We start from the raw sequence: 15,149 nt of genomic DNA on the forward strand, positions 1-15,149 counted from the left end.
GACGCGAGCCGATCGGATCAGTGCAGGCGGCGCTTGTGGGGAGCGGACCGGGGCATATATGTGTGAATTTCGCTCGCCTTGGTGTGTTCGGACGTGCTGATTCAGGATGGCCTTCTGGCGGAAATGTTTGCCGCATTCGCCGCACGTATAGGGCTTCTCACCGGAATGGATGCGCAGGTGCTGGTTGAGGATCGCCCGCTGGCGGAACGAGCGTGGGCAGTACACGCAAGCGTACGGTTTCTCGTTGGCGTGGATGCGCAGGTGCTGGGTCAGGTGGGACTGCTGGCGGAACCGCTTGCCGCATTCTGGACACCCATACGGCCTTGAGTCTGTATGAATCCTCTCGTGTTGGAGAAGGGTCGACTTCTGCTTGAAATCTTTTCCACAAGTAAGACACTTGAATAGGCGCAGTTCTGAGTTCGGATTGTGCTTCCGTGGTTTCGGTTGTTCTGGTTGAACAATGTCTGGTAAATGTCTCAAGTCTGGCGTTGTGTATTGGTCTAGCGGGCCTTCCAACGATAACACTCCTCCATTTTGTTTCAGGTAGTGTAGTGGAAAGCCTCCAGTTCCAAGCATGTGGCTAGTTGGTCGCGCCTCCTTAAAATATGGCGTGTATTGTTGTTGTAAGTCAGGTTGTGGAATGAAGCACGGAGTGCGGTCTAAATGGTCTTGCGGTGGCTGTGGCTGTTGCGATTGGTTCTGGAGCTGGTCAACTTGCATGTGTTCCGGAGAAGTTTGTTGCTGTTGCTGAGCTTGTTGCTGAGCCTGTTGCTGGGCTTGTTGCTGCACTAACTGCGCAGCTTCTTCTGCCGAGGGATCGGGTGGTGGGGGCGCTGGTGGGTACGGGGATGGAGCCGGTGATGCGAGCTGTGGTTCTGGCTGCGGTGACGGTCCTCCGGGACTTTGATGTTGCATCGTCTGGTAGCCACCGTCGAGAACGGTTCCTCCCCATTGTGTTCCTGGGGGAGCTCGCTCCACGCCATCTTTGTACAGCACGTATGGTGCAGTGGTATCTGGAAAGAAAAATAAAATTCTTAAGTTTCATTTTTATACAGAATGCTTAAACTCGTTATGATATAAATAATAGCTTTGTTGTTTTCTCTAACCTACCACGGCAAAGCATCACATTATGGGTAAGTTTGGGTCTTAGAACTACTTTCAATTATCTTTTGTAAGGAGCTTTATATGAGTAAATTTAAAGCTTCCAGCATCCTTCTAATGCAATAAATCTAAAGGTTTATATTGTTGGACATAAAAATAAAATGCCCAACAACACAAGAATTCCATGCAAGGACGAGGTCCTGTTCAGGAGCTAAGTACAGTACAAATATTATAATGATGTTAAATTGCAATTTTAGTGTTGAAATTATCTTTTAAGCCAAAGTGTCAGAACGAACAGATTTATCTGAAGTGAATTATCTGCACATAGTAATATAAGTGATAATCGTTGTGTGATACGACCACGATCTCATCGTACTCCGCCCGATTTAAAGATGATTATTTTTAAGTTAGATAATATGCTCTAATTGATATCATGTCTTATTTAAAGTGTATACGGCTCGATGCTTGTATGTAGCTTTTTTTATTTAATTACCCAATTATTTTTAAATGACACAATAAAGACGCACGTTAGATTATAAATTAGATAGATCTAATCACTTCTTGGTACGATATAGCAAAGCAGTTCATTTTAGGTTGTCAATTGAATCGCAATAAGAATTCATGGTAGGCCCCCTGTACAAAAAACAAGTTTGCGTTTTATTACACACAGCGAAAATATAGGTACGTAAGTAAAGTCACGGGTATCGTCTAGTTTATAACATAAGTAAGGAATATCTGTCAAACTGACGCACAGGTCGGGGCGAAAAGATAGTCGATACTGTGTTTGAAAGACAGTGCTTATTATTATTGTTCATATGACGTGCTAGCGATTGCGTGCTTCAATGCAACACTCGCAGCTGCATAGGAATTTAATAAAACGTCACACGGTGCAACGAGCTTGATATTTTCGGTGGTTACCATTTATTTATTTCGTTTAGCTTTGTACAAGGCACATCGGAATAGAAGTCTGTCACAAAAGTCTTATTTGATTGATAGTAAAAGAAATGCGGTTAGTCTAAACTTTCACATAATTATACCAATTCATATTTTCTAACAACATAGAATTCTAAATAAGATTTTTTTTATAAAAAGGGACGAGACGAGAGACGTTCAGCTGATGGTAATTGATACGCCCTACCCATTACAATACAGTGTCGCTCTGAATTCTTGAAAAACCCAAAAATTCTGAGCGGCACTACAATTGCGCTTGTCACCTTAAGGCATAAGATGTTAAGTCTCATTTGCCCTGGCGCCCTTCAGACCGAAACACAGTAATGTTTACACATTACGGCAGAAATAGGCACCGTTGTGGTACACATAATCTAGCCGGCTTCCTGCAAAGGAGCCTTCCACTGGTAGAAGATTCCACTAAAAGTGATATTGCAGCCAAATATGACATCTCATAGGTGACTATGAGTACGAAAGTAGTGATTTGGTGTTAATCGGAACGGCAAACGTGAATTAACGCGTAAATATTTTGTATTTCAGTATATTATCTTAAAGCGAAAACTCTAAAAAACAAAACATAAAATACTGCTGTTTTTTAATATTATATAACATAGCGACCCTATTTCACCATAAGATTTTTAATTGTATTTGTTGGATACAATTACTAATTATGACATTAATAACGACCATCATGTACACGAAATATCCGTACACCAGCAATGAATTCAAACTATAGAACTAAATAAACGATAATTTATATTTATTTTTTATTACTTCTTATATAATATAAAATTTAAGTAAGAAATATATTATTAAAAATGCTTTCAACAGGATTCATATATTGGATGTAGCGCAACTAACTAATTATATTGTATATTACAGCCATTGTAAAATACATACTCTGTCTGGAAAGAGTGGCCATTTAGTTTCTTGTATGTTCTTCTCAAGAGCTCTACTTTCCGCGAGCGAACATTTGGTGGATTCAGTAAATTATGAGAAATATTTATAGTGACCATTCAAAAACTTAGTTTAAGCCTAACTGAATAAAGTTTGTTTGACTTTAATGTAGTCGTATTTCCGTTATATTGCACGACATTACACGACAAGTGTAAATGTGTAATGTAAGGTTTCAAATTTTCGCCCTTCTACGATCTACAACTATTTTTGTATCGCGATTTTTATATTATTCTGTTCCATCCACAAATCCGCTATAGGGTTGCAAGATGGCAATCGAATACAATAATTGTAGTACGATAAATTTGGTAGGTCTGAGAATCGGTCTAGCATCTACTTATTATACCCCAAAAACTTTTTAATTTCTTTATTTGGCAATACAACGTTTGCCGGGTCAGCTAGTATCCATATGATATGTAATATCCGTTCTTATTATCACACAACAATACTTATCCATATTAAGTTGTTGTACAATTCACTGTTTTTTACTATTCCTTAACATAGTACAATACCTTCACTACAACATTTTTATAAATCCAATATAAATATAAAAATAAGTTATAAAATTCTAGAAATATTTTTAAATCAAGAACTATTTGACCACAGATTAGTAAAAAGTACTTATATAACTATTAATAGCTGATAGTCAATTATTGAAGTGATCGTGCACATACTTAAATAGCTAAAAGAAAGACTTGAAATTCGTAGATATAGATTGTAAAACAAAACAGTCCGATTTGCATGTTATATAAAATGTACTTTTTCTTATGATTTACTTTCACATTTAAAGTGTACCGGATATATGAAAAAAACGGAACAGCGTCCATTTTCTTTTCCCGCCTTTAGCGAAATGCATTTTAATGGCGGATGCAGACGAAGTACATTTAAATGTAGACATTATTATTGTGTTTGATATGTTATTGTTTTGTTTAATTGATAAAGGTAGACATCTACCCCTTTATTCATAATAGTCTGCTAACTTAAAGCATTGCTAATTCCCACTCTGTCTTCTTCTACTGACCTAAGTCAGAATGAGAAAAAACACTCCTTAGCGGCTGTTTAAAGTTAGCGGACCATTATGAATAAGGGGGCTAGTATATTAGCCCTGGAAGATAAGATGAAATGTTCCTTAGGGATTTTATAAGTCGAATGAATGTGCTGTTGACACTTTTAAGGGTTCCGTAGCCAAATGGCAAAAAACGGAACCCCTATAGATTCGTCATGTCTATCCGTCCGTATGTCACAGTAATTTTTTTCCGAAACTATAAGAACCATACTGCTGAAACTTGGTAAGTAGATGTATCCTGTGAACCGCATTAAGATTTTCACACAAAAATAGAAAAAAACAGTAAATTATGGAAATAATAAATATTACTAGGACTGAAACTCAAAAAATTTTTTTCATCAAACCCATGTGTGTGAGGTATCTATGGATAGGTCTTTAAAAATGAGGTTTCTTATATAATTTTTTTCTGAACTGAATAGTTTGCGTGAGAGACACTTCCAAAGTGGTAAAATGTGTGTGTGTGTGTGTGTGTCCCTGTAACTTCTAAAATAAGAGAATCATAAAACTAAAAAAAAATATAAGATGCACATTACCATGCAAACTTCTACCGAAAATTGGTTTGAACGAGATCTAGTAAGTAGTTTTTTTAATACGTCATAAATCGTAGTATCAAACACTTAATTAAAAACAAAATACACTATTAATAAACATCGATCAAAGTTACAACGAACTACAAGAACTTTTATATTCTGTTACTTGCTGCTATGGAACCCTTCATGGCCAGTCCGACTCGCACTTGCCCGTTTTTTTTTAAATTTATCGTGACATTCAAAGATGACAGCAGTTTCTTTTAGATAAAAAATATAGTTATATTAACCTAGTGTATAAGTATATTTCATGGAATTTATATGTTTAGAGTATTATTTCCTCCTTATTAGAGTATTCTAATAAGGAGGAAAAAAAATTGAACTTTTGTAGGTATGTACCTTGTAACATCATGTACCTAGGTAATTAAAAACGAATTGAACGATTTTAAAAATTCTTACACAAATAAAATTCACATTATCTTTCAATCAAAATATCTAAATTAGTGAAATAACGCAGCTAATGGTTGCTTGCAATATTTTGCTGTTAAAAAAAGTAAAGGCGTTATATTTTTTTTTACTTTTAATAACACAATCAGTCTGAATAAAATCGGTCCTGCGGCGATTAGTCTTCAGTCATAAAAAATCTGATTTACAAGTTTTATCTTTATGATTGTTGATTTAAAGATGATTATGATACACCAACAAATAACCCTGCCTGCTGCTGCCATAGAAAAAGATTAATGAATTGTTCTAAATCGATCACTGAAGAAGGTCATTATGGTGTCACAAGTAAAAAAAGAGTTTCAAAAGCTTCAACGTTCAAGATTCTTTTGACAGACAAAAACTTACGCTCTATAATAACCCTTCGTAGATCTGTGAGATAGGCGTTGCCTGATTGTTAGTATCGCTCTACCGATCAAAATGATAACATCTATCCCCATTTCGATGACGCTATCATATCTATTTACTAATTAGTGATTTTATGGTTGCCACAAATTGCAAATATGGGGTTCTGGGGAAAAACGAGCGTACCGGGATACACGTTAGTAATTATTGATCACTACTGCCGATATTCTTTTGCAACACAAGATAAATCACAAGACGTGTGCCGGTCTTTTTAATAAGTACCAGTGGGAGGCTCCTTTGCACAGGATGCCGGCTAGATAATGGGTACCACAACGGCGCCTATTTCTGCCGTGAAGCAGTAATGTGTCAGCATTACTGTGTTTGGGTCTGAAGGGTACCGTAGCTAGTGAAATTACTGGGCAAATGAGACTTAACATCTTGTCTCAAGGTAACGAGCGCAGCTGTAGTGCCGCTCAGAATTTTTGGGGATTTTCAAGAATTCTGAGCGGCACTGCATTTTAATGGGCAGGGCTTATCAATTACCATCAGCTGAACGTCTTGCTCGTCCTTTATTTTCATAAAAAAAAAGTATGCGTCTTTTTCAAGGTAAACGTTTGAGTCGGCTTAATGTCTCAGCAAAGCAAAGTAACTAAACAAAAATAAATATTCTTTACTATTATAATATAGTGTAGTTCTGGTATCTTTTTGTATTATTATTGTTTCCAGTTGATGACTTCGTATTAAAACAGCCTCAAGCACAATGAACAAAGTTTCCTAGACATTTCGTAAATTCTTATAAACAATACGTTCCACGCGAGAGTACGTCATACATCTCGCAAGTTGGGACAAGGATTTATTATCAAACAACATCTGCTTATAATCTCCATATAAATAATAAAGGAAATGTGTGTACGATTCTTTCACTCGAGACGCCAGTAATGACGTTCTTTAAATATGTTTTAAATCTTGTTACTTCGTCCGGTTGCGAGCATGTGGGATGTCATTTTGAATTAACTTTATTTTTTGTTGTAACCCTTTCTAAATGATGAGTATGGGAATGCATCACCCTATATTGTGTTAACTATTAATAGTGCACCTACGTCATATCGCTTTGGAAGTATAAATATTATCAAAGTAAGTCCGCTAACTTTAAACAGCCGCTAAGGAGTGTTTTTTCTCATTGTCACTTAGGTCAATAAGAAGATTCATGAAGAAGACAGAGTGAGAATTAGCAATGCTTTAAGTTAGCAGATTATTATGAATAAGGGGGTTAGTATTTGTACTATGCAGGAGATCAATCACGGCCCTAATTTGCAATTGAAATTGCTGTCAATAATCTGAAGCTGTCCCAGTATACCCGATAAGTCATTCTTATCGCCTTATATTGGTACGCGTGAATTGCAATTTCCATACAAATTTCTATCGCTCGTAAGGTCCCATTGCACGGATAAAGTGAGTTACCGTCGATAAGTTTATTGGGACAGAAAAGTCAACGATGATTACGATTTTTATCTCAAGTAATAGACTTATATAAATGATATATTATTTAAAGCGATTGTGGCTATTTATGACGTACAAGAACGGTAACTGAGAAGCTTATGTCAAAAATGAAAATTTTATTTCTTAGAGTCATATGAGAATTTTTAATATTCGATGGGTTCCAGGAAAGGCAGGGATCGATGGCAATTAATGTGCTGAATAAATTGCAAGAATTGGTGCCAAAACTGGTTTCCTGTACCCACATGTGATATCTCAAGGAGTTGACACCTCAAGAGTGTTGTAAAATCTGGAGCAACACTCCAAACTTAACCCAATCCAAAACCTTAATCCAAGTCTTTAACGAAAAGGCTGCGCATGAGGCACTAGGACTAAGTAGGGAAAAGACAAGTTCACGGGTAGATTGTATTTATTATTAATCTAATATATAAAATTCTCGTGTCACGGTGTGCGGGACTGAACTCCTCTTTTTCGAAATTTTGAGTGCATATTGCGTAGGTCTGAGAATCGGACAACATCTATTATTCATCCCCCTAAATGTTAAGGGTGGTCAACAATTTTTTTTGACATTTTTTTTAAATTTGTTTGATTATGAGTCAGCATTAAAAAATACATACAACTTCAAATTTTCACCCATCTACGATCAACAGTTACTTTTGTATCGCGATTTTAATATCGGCAATACAACGTTTGCTGGGTCAGCTAGTAATATATATAATTCATATTATGTCAAATATAATTAAGAAGTGTCTTTCATAATATTTGCAGAGTATCACTGTAATTAAATATATTTATAAGAAGAAATAATTTTGAAGGTTTAATATGGACATATTAAAAAGTATTCCCATCAAAAAGAAAATATATTGATTTTAGTTTAACATAAATACAAAGAGTTATAATAAAATGCACAGAAGGGCAGAATAGGTCAGAAAAGGACGGATACCAATAGAATGTGTGGCACTAGGGTGTAAGTCCTTGATCAAGTCGAACTGGTCCAGCCAGACGCCCCCTTCCTGCGCCTGCGCATGCACCGATAGCATAACAAGTTACTCGATTAAGAATTATAAATTGTTTTATCTATTGAAAATAGATTTATTAACCTAATACGTACCTAATAAAGCAGTTTCGCTTTAGTGTTAATGAACTTTAATAATACCAAATAATGTTTTGTACTGAGTGGAACAAATTATTTTTGGATATATATAATTTTAATAGTCTCAACTAAGCCCAGAAATAAATAAAATAAACCAGAAGAAATCGGGATTCTGTTGTTGGTTTTATATAATATTAAAATAGTTGGAATACGCAACGTATGTATAATTTAAATAAATTACTTTTTTTAGACGAGAAAGACCTTTAAATAGAACAAAGGTTATGCCGACCCTACACTGTATTATCAAGAGACTTTTGAAGCTGCCATGAAATAAGCTTTAACTCCTACGATTTAAGACTTATTGTTTGATCCGTTGCAGTGTAACTTTGTGGTTTAATTAATGTTTTTTTTTTATTTCAATTGTATGTATATTAAGTTTGTGGTTGGACATAGTTTGTAGTGATCCGTGAAGGTACCGACGTGCAATGGTGGTAGTATTGGGTTCATTAACTGTTTTAAGCAATATAGGCGTGAAAAGACTGCATTTAATATTTTATAACTTTCCAGTTAATTATTGCATGTCAGAAGAAAACTGAATTGATATGTCATTCTGTGATATTTTAACAAATTAATTATATTTATGTGAGGCTTATGTATAATTTATTAGGTAATCTAAGTCGATAGACTTATCGATTGCCAAAATTTATAAGAAAAGCGAAATTCCATTCGGAATTTGCTCATTAACATTAAATTATTTTAACCACGAGCAATTTTATATGTTACGGTTGGCTATTCTGAGACTGTGATTCACATTACTCTTTGGTTGTCAACCAGCAGTATGTGTGTCTTGTCTTACTCATCGTCTTTGTTACTGCGACATACATAAACGATGTGATTCTGAAACAAACAAATGATGTGGAGACTGGAGGGTAAATTTCGGAATGCTCGGAAGCTGCTAAGCCAACAAAACTGTCATAGGATTTGTCACTGATGTGCTATTTGTATTGTGATATATATTATAGGTACTTAATTATATATGTTGTTCACGCAGTCACACTGTTGCAAAAATGTCTATACGTAATGTTATATATGTAATGTCTATTTTATTGTAATGAGATACAAAAAACAACACAATATATGTAAAATACGAATTTTTAAGACTAGTCACGTCTATTAATATTTATCGAAGTGGGCCCTAGTTAATAGATAGATATTGAATAAAACTATGTAAATAAGTAAATAAACAAATTAAATTTATATCTAATAAATCCCAGAAGGATATCACTCTAAAAATAACAAATTGTTTTGACTACAACTTTCAATTTAAACATCACATAAGTACCTAGTTTAAATTGTCCACGCCGATCAAATGCCTTAAAGTTATATATCACTAATAACTAAAGTATCACTAATACTAAATGTCGTTTCCTTTATAACTTCAAAACTATTTAAACCCTTATATTCATTACACACCGTATACAAATGATCCCGTCCCTCGCAAGGAATACATTGACATATTGTATTTGCTCACGTGAATCTTAATGCGGATCTCGCTCAATGAACCTCTAATAAAAAGCCAATGTCATTTGGCCTAATAAAAAGTTGACTGCAAACATGATCGTTTCATTCCAACTTTACTACAGTATGTCAATAATTCATTACTCTACGAGACAAGTAATGTCTTACATACACTACTCTGTGGAACGAAAGTGACAGTTGTTTTGGCGGCAGTGTTGTCGCACTTATCGAGAATATTTATGCTAAGTTTTGTGAGGTTGTTAGAGTGATAAAATGGAGCTCTAACCTACATATAGAATTTGTTTGTCCATAAACCTAACGGGGGGTTTTCTTGTTATCGAGTATATTGAAAAATGTTTTATATATATTCTTTTATTGTATTTTGGTTTGAGGGCACGCTGGTTGTTACCAATGCTCCAAATAAAAAAAAACAAAAAAAATGATGTGGTGTCGCGGGACACCAGGTAGGAACGAAGTTCCTTCGGCTAATGTAGAATCGACACAAATTGCAAAAAAATCGTTCTAATATTGCTATAATCGTTATCATATATTAATATAATAATATTGATAATATATACACTACTCGCTTGTGTATGCGACTGTCGCGCCTGCGCACGTCTCATTTAACGGTTTTATTCCACGCACTTTTTTCCACGGATTTTTTCTTACGGTTTTACTATCACATTTTTTTCAGTTCGGTCGCGCAGCAAAATCCCTATCCCATCCAAGACTGCCGTAAGGAACTTCGTTCCAAAAGGTAGGTTTTGCTTTTAATTTATTTCGGATAATTTGATTTGAATGCAATATTTATTATTCAATATTAAAAAAATAGTATATATAGTGTAGACACCGTAGTTCTCCGGATACAAAAAAAAATCTGCAGATAATTTTAGATTATTCTGGTGTAATGTGTAGGTACATAACATATTATATACATATATATTAAATATGTTATAATAATTTATTACTGGGTTTTAACTAACACGTTATCGTAGATGATGCAATAATTTCAAAATTTTTGCGTTTTTGTTTACATTAAAGTTAATTATTATTTGTGTTGTTTTAGCCTCTCGAATATTGTATGTATACCTATATGATTGTTTTATATTAATTCGAATTGATTTGATTTATGCAAGGTGATCACTTACACCAGTAGCGAATTAAGTCTTAATGCCCTAAGCAAACCACTAATGTAGGCGGCGCATCTATCCACTTGATAACTACTATCGGTCTTTAGTTTTATAAACGTATTTACTACAAGAAGATAAATTGTTACGTAACCTTGAAAACGTACAAAAGACGAAAGAGATACGTCCGGTAGGTATTGAAATAAAAAGCCTTTCATGTGCTGTTTGAGGTGTTCTCAGGCCTAAGCAATTCGTATATGGGCTAATCTGGACCTGACTCCCCCCACAACAGTTTAAATTATTTAAATGGAAGACCGGGAATAGTGACGAACTTAAACTGGTACACTTTGATTTATCCACACTTAATTTGTGGTTGGTTACGAACATAATAGACAGAGTACTTAAATTGGAATATATTAGTTTTTATATAATATATCCAAGTGGAGAATAAAAAAAAAAATCCAGATGTCCATATTTTTTCATCAATTTAAGTAGAGCCACTGTCTCAAACAGTTAAAACCATTGATATCAATACTCAGATGACATCAAGCATCCACCGTACGCAAGACGCGACAATTTATTTCTGTCCAGGGCAATGCACTTCGCACGCAGCCCTGAGACCGAGAAACGAGAGTAAACATGAAATCTCACACCACAAGAACAACATAGACAGAGCGTGGACAGCAAAACCAATATGTGTCATTCATTATGAAGAAATACATGCAAATATGTATTCCATTCCATTTTTGTTGGTGGATTGGTAAACTTAAAGAGACCTTCAAAGACATATTTTTTAAGGGAATACTTGGGCACTTTTGCAGAGAGCAGTAGCAAGCAAATTACAATACCCACACGTATTTTGATATTGGACACTAATAATGAGAGAATTGTTCGATGAAAGTAATGTTGAAAATATTGCTGAAGTTTGTGAAGCTAAGAAGTTTTTACTTAGAGAGAGTTTTTTATAAGGTGACAGGCAGGTTGTATAATTTCAGTGTTTTATGCCCAAGAATGTAATTAGATTTCTCTTATATATATTATCCTGACTTATATATTTTATCTATGTTCTCAAATTTAATTTAAGGTCACGACGTCAATTATTCATTGAAATTAAGTTTGGTCGTAGCCATCATACATTAATAACAATAAGCGATAAAGTATTTGTTTGTTTTTGCCAATATAATTCAAGATATTTGCGAAATTTCAATGAATTAAAACATATTCTTATTCAATTATTAAGCCAAAAATCATTTTGATGGATCGTTAGACGTCTCTGTATTTCTCCAAAATGAATATGTTATCCTGCTAGTCATCTACTAACTAACTTATACCTATACAAATGATTTGAGTTTTCTTTAGTGTTAATTCCGCCAGTATTTGTCTTTAAACAATTCGACACGTGTTTCCCCTCTACACGAGGCATCCTCATGACGTGTTGTCTCGCCAAAGTCACGCCAGATACTGGCGGAATTAACACTAAAGAAAACTCAAATCATTTGTATAATTATGGATTTACGCAAAGTAACGTCTGCTTCAATAAATTAACTTATACCTACTTTAGTTGAAAATAAATATCTACTAATATATTCAAGCTCCCAATTTACTCTGTCTATTATGTTCGTAACCAACCGCAAATCACTGGCAAGGATAAATGAAACAAAACAAAGCATGCCATTAAAATTAGACGTGACCGTTTGCATAAGGGCTCCTTGTGCTGGCCTAATGAACGTGTCAAGTTGGCGAAAACTCTTGAGGGCCGGTGTTTAAGGCTGGGTTGCACTAACTAAGTAAAAAATGTGTTGCAACATTTGAAAATTTTTAGATGACGTCATAACATTAACTGTTAACCGTAACCGTCCAATCGTCGCTGGTTAAAGCCATTGTTAATGTTAAATAGCTAAATAGCGTTTTGTCAAAAGTTTCAAATAAATATTCCATATTGACTTGATATTTCACTTTTTAACTTTATGCCAAGGAACATGGTACAACACATTCCGCAATCTATGTTAAAGTCAACGTTACTGTTAAGGTTAGATTTTACCAAATTACTTTAACATTTGTAAAGTAATTTTGTATAAGATTCAAAAATTTGACGAACGCGTGTCAAACAAGCTAAGATGTGAAAGGTAACAAAGGCTTGCTAGCACCAACTGTTTCTGTGGCTGCAACATTATTGGCATCAACTGTGAATTATGGTAGTATAAGTTATAGCAACAGAGAAATGTGCGATGTGGAGTTAAAAATATAATGACAGATAGCGAAACGGGAATTGCGATGGTTGCAAAACTGAAGTGGCAGTGGGTAGGGCACATAGGTCAACAGACAGATGGCCGTTGGGGCAGTAAAGTCCTCCAATGGCGACCCCGTATCGGAAGACATAGTGTTGGTAGGCTTAGTTAGGTTAATAGATGGTCCGACTTGTGACCCTTGTCTGAGGGAAGCGCAGGACCGATCATCATGGCGATCTTTGGGGGAGGCCTTTGTCCAGCAGTGGACTTCTTCCACCTGAAATGATGATGAATTCCGAGGTAGCTATCAATACAGGAATGGATAACATAGATGTATAAAGTAGAGCCAACTTGTCGCTGTACACCGGAGATTTTTTGGAGTGAAAACTTCTTTAGACCAGCTGAGCACTTCATTTTGTGGGTATTGAATTAGTACGCTCGTTTGGGTTAAAGTCAACTTGACTCTACTAAAGGAGACTTATTATTAACCTCGCCTTCTGTAGCGTGTTCGTAAGCACACACGTCGTCGTCGTTCGGTTGTGCATGTAAATTTCTGGTCTTAACACACAGTGGAGGATAAAAAGAAATGAAAACCCAGTTATGCATGTCGGAAACGTGACAATTGTAGTTCCGCAATCACAGTCTAGAACTTTTGGAAATTAACTATATAAATAGTATCATAATCTATTTGTTACTTTTAAGTGAACTCCCCCCCATTCCTGGGATTCTAAAACAAATTAATTTTTTACGCTAATTTACGGTCGACGCGGGGCTCAAACACACGCCTCTCCAGATACGACCCAGCGCTCTTAGCCAGCCAATGACGTCTACCATCACGGAGCCACAATAATTATATGAAGTTCTTATATTTTCATTATAAGCTATAAAATACCAAAAACTCTCTTGTACATCTTGTTGACTGTAGAATAAGCTCACATTTGTACGTTTTTTAATATTTGATATTACGATACTTCATTGTAAAAAAAATAATATCAATTTGCGTATGACACAAACATAAAATACTTATATGGTTAAGAATAATACAGGTGGTATATTATTAACTTTTATTAACAAATCATAATCTAATTTCAGTGTCAACGTATGTAAATGAAACAAATTATAATCCTTAGTTAATTAGCCAAATGGAATAATGATGATCCTGTGTCTATTCTGATGTTCGCTCAAGAAAAAAAATGATATAATTAATTTGACAGCTCATCTGTCAAATTTCCCGCCAAATTTAATGCTCAAGATGGCGCTACCTACGTGATTAGAGCAAGGCTTGTGATCAGTGCACACAGAGCGTAGCGCATTGGTGACACTCAGGCGCGCTATTTTTGTTCGACGCCCCTCGGCAAATGCTAATGTCCTCTAGGACACACCAGTGACCACTCACACTTGACTGTTGCACTTGCAAAAATACTTTATTGAGAGCTTTGTGGTAACAGAATAAATTATGTCTATATTACCTTCATATTTATTAGTTTTGCATTAAATGCTATTGGGGATTATAGTAGCGGCCGGTGTGTTTTATAAAGTTTTTATCATTTAAGAGATTAATCACATCAAATCTAAATCATTTTATTCATTTAGCCAAGGAAGTGACACTTATGAATGTCAAATGTTTTCTTTTCTTTTTATATCAGCCATATCTTCGGAAAAGGTTGAGCTTTAGTGAGAAGAAGAATATCAAGTCATATTGGTATTCCTTCGTTTCAGTTAAAGCATAGTGCTAATTTGATAGTAGATCATCAAAAATACAGCTACAATAATAATTCACAACTTACTCTCTTACACTTGTGAATGGTGGTTAATTGTAAACCCTAAAGCAGACAAATATGCAACGTACCCAGCGCGAATCGAATCCACAAGTAGGTTCTAAACAGACCTAAACAAGGCTTGTAAAACCCAATAAATTGACGACACATATAGCCCAGTGGTTTGTGAACCTGCCTACTGAGCTAGAGATTTTGGGTTCGAACCCCAGTTGGTGTTTAAATGATGTATACGTTTGTTTCTGAGTCTTGGATGTTTATTTGTTTTTTATGTAAGTTTAAGTAAGTAGATAGTAGTATTTTCTTTGATTAACGCAAGTGGTTCACATTTATATATCGTTGATTATAATAATTTGTAGAATGTATTAAATAAATTATGATTTTCTTGCACCCATAGCACAGGCTATGTATAGTTTGGGGCAAGATAATTTGTGTAAAAGTGTCAATATTGCTATTATAATTAATGTCA

General features: G+C 35.1%; 1 protein-coding gene across 2 annotated transcripts in view; it reads right to left on the bottom strand.

Moving 5' to 3' along the window:
- Positions 1-15,149, bottom strand: part of LOC126966409 (zinc finger protein 774) — a 64,082-nt gene that overhangs the window by 8,388 nt on the left and 40,545 nt on the right. The window contains exon 2 of one of the 2 annotated variants that reach the window (XM_050810432.1): positions 162-1,013. In XM_050810432.1, coding sequence (XP_050666389.1) covers positions 162-1,013 — 852 coding nt within the window. Of the gene's footprint in view, positions 1-77; positions 1,014-15,149 lie in introns of both variants that reach the window. The other variant, XM_050810431.1, reaches the window with a different exon arrangement.

The sequence above is a fragment of the Leptidea sinapis genome, chromosome 10 (assembly GCF_905404315.1).
Source record: "Leptidea sinapis chromosome 10, ilLepSina1.1, whole genome shotgun sequence".
Classification (NCBI taxonomy): domain Eukaryota; kingdom Metazoa; phylum Arthropoda; class Insecta; order Lepidoptera; family Pieridae; genus Leptidea; species Leptidea sinapis.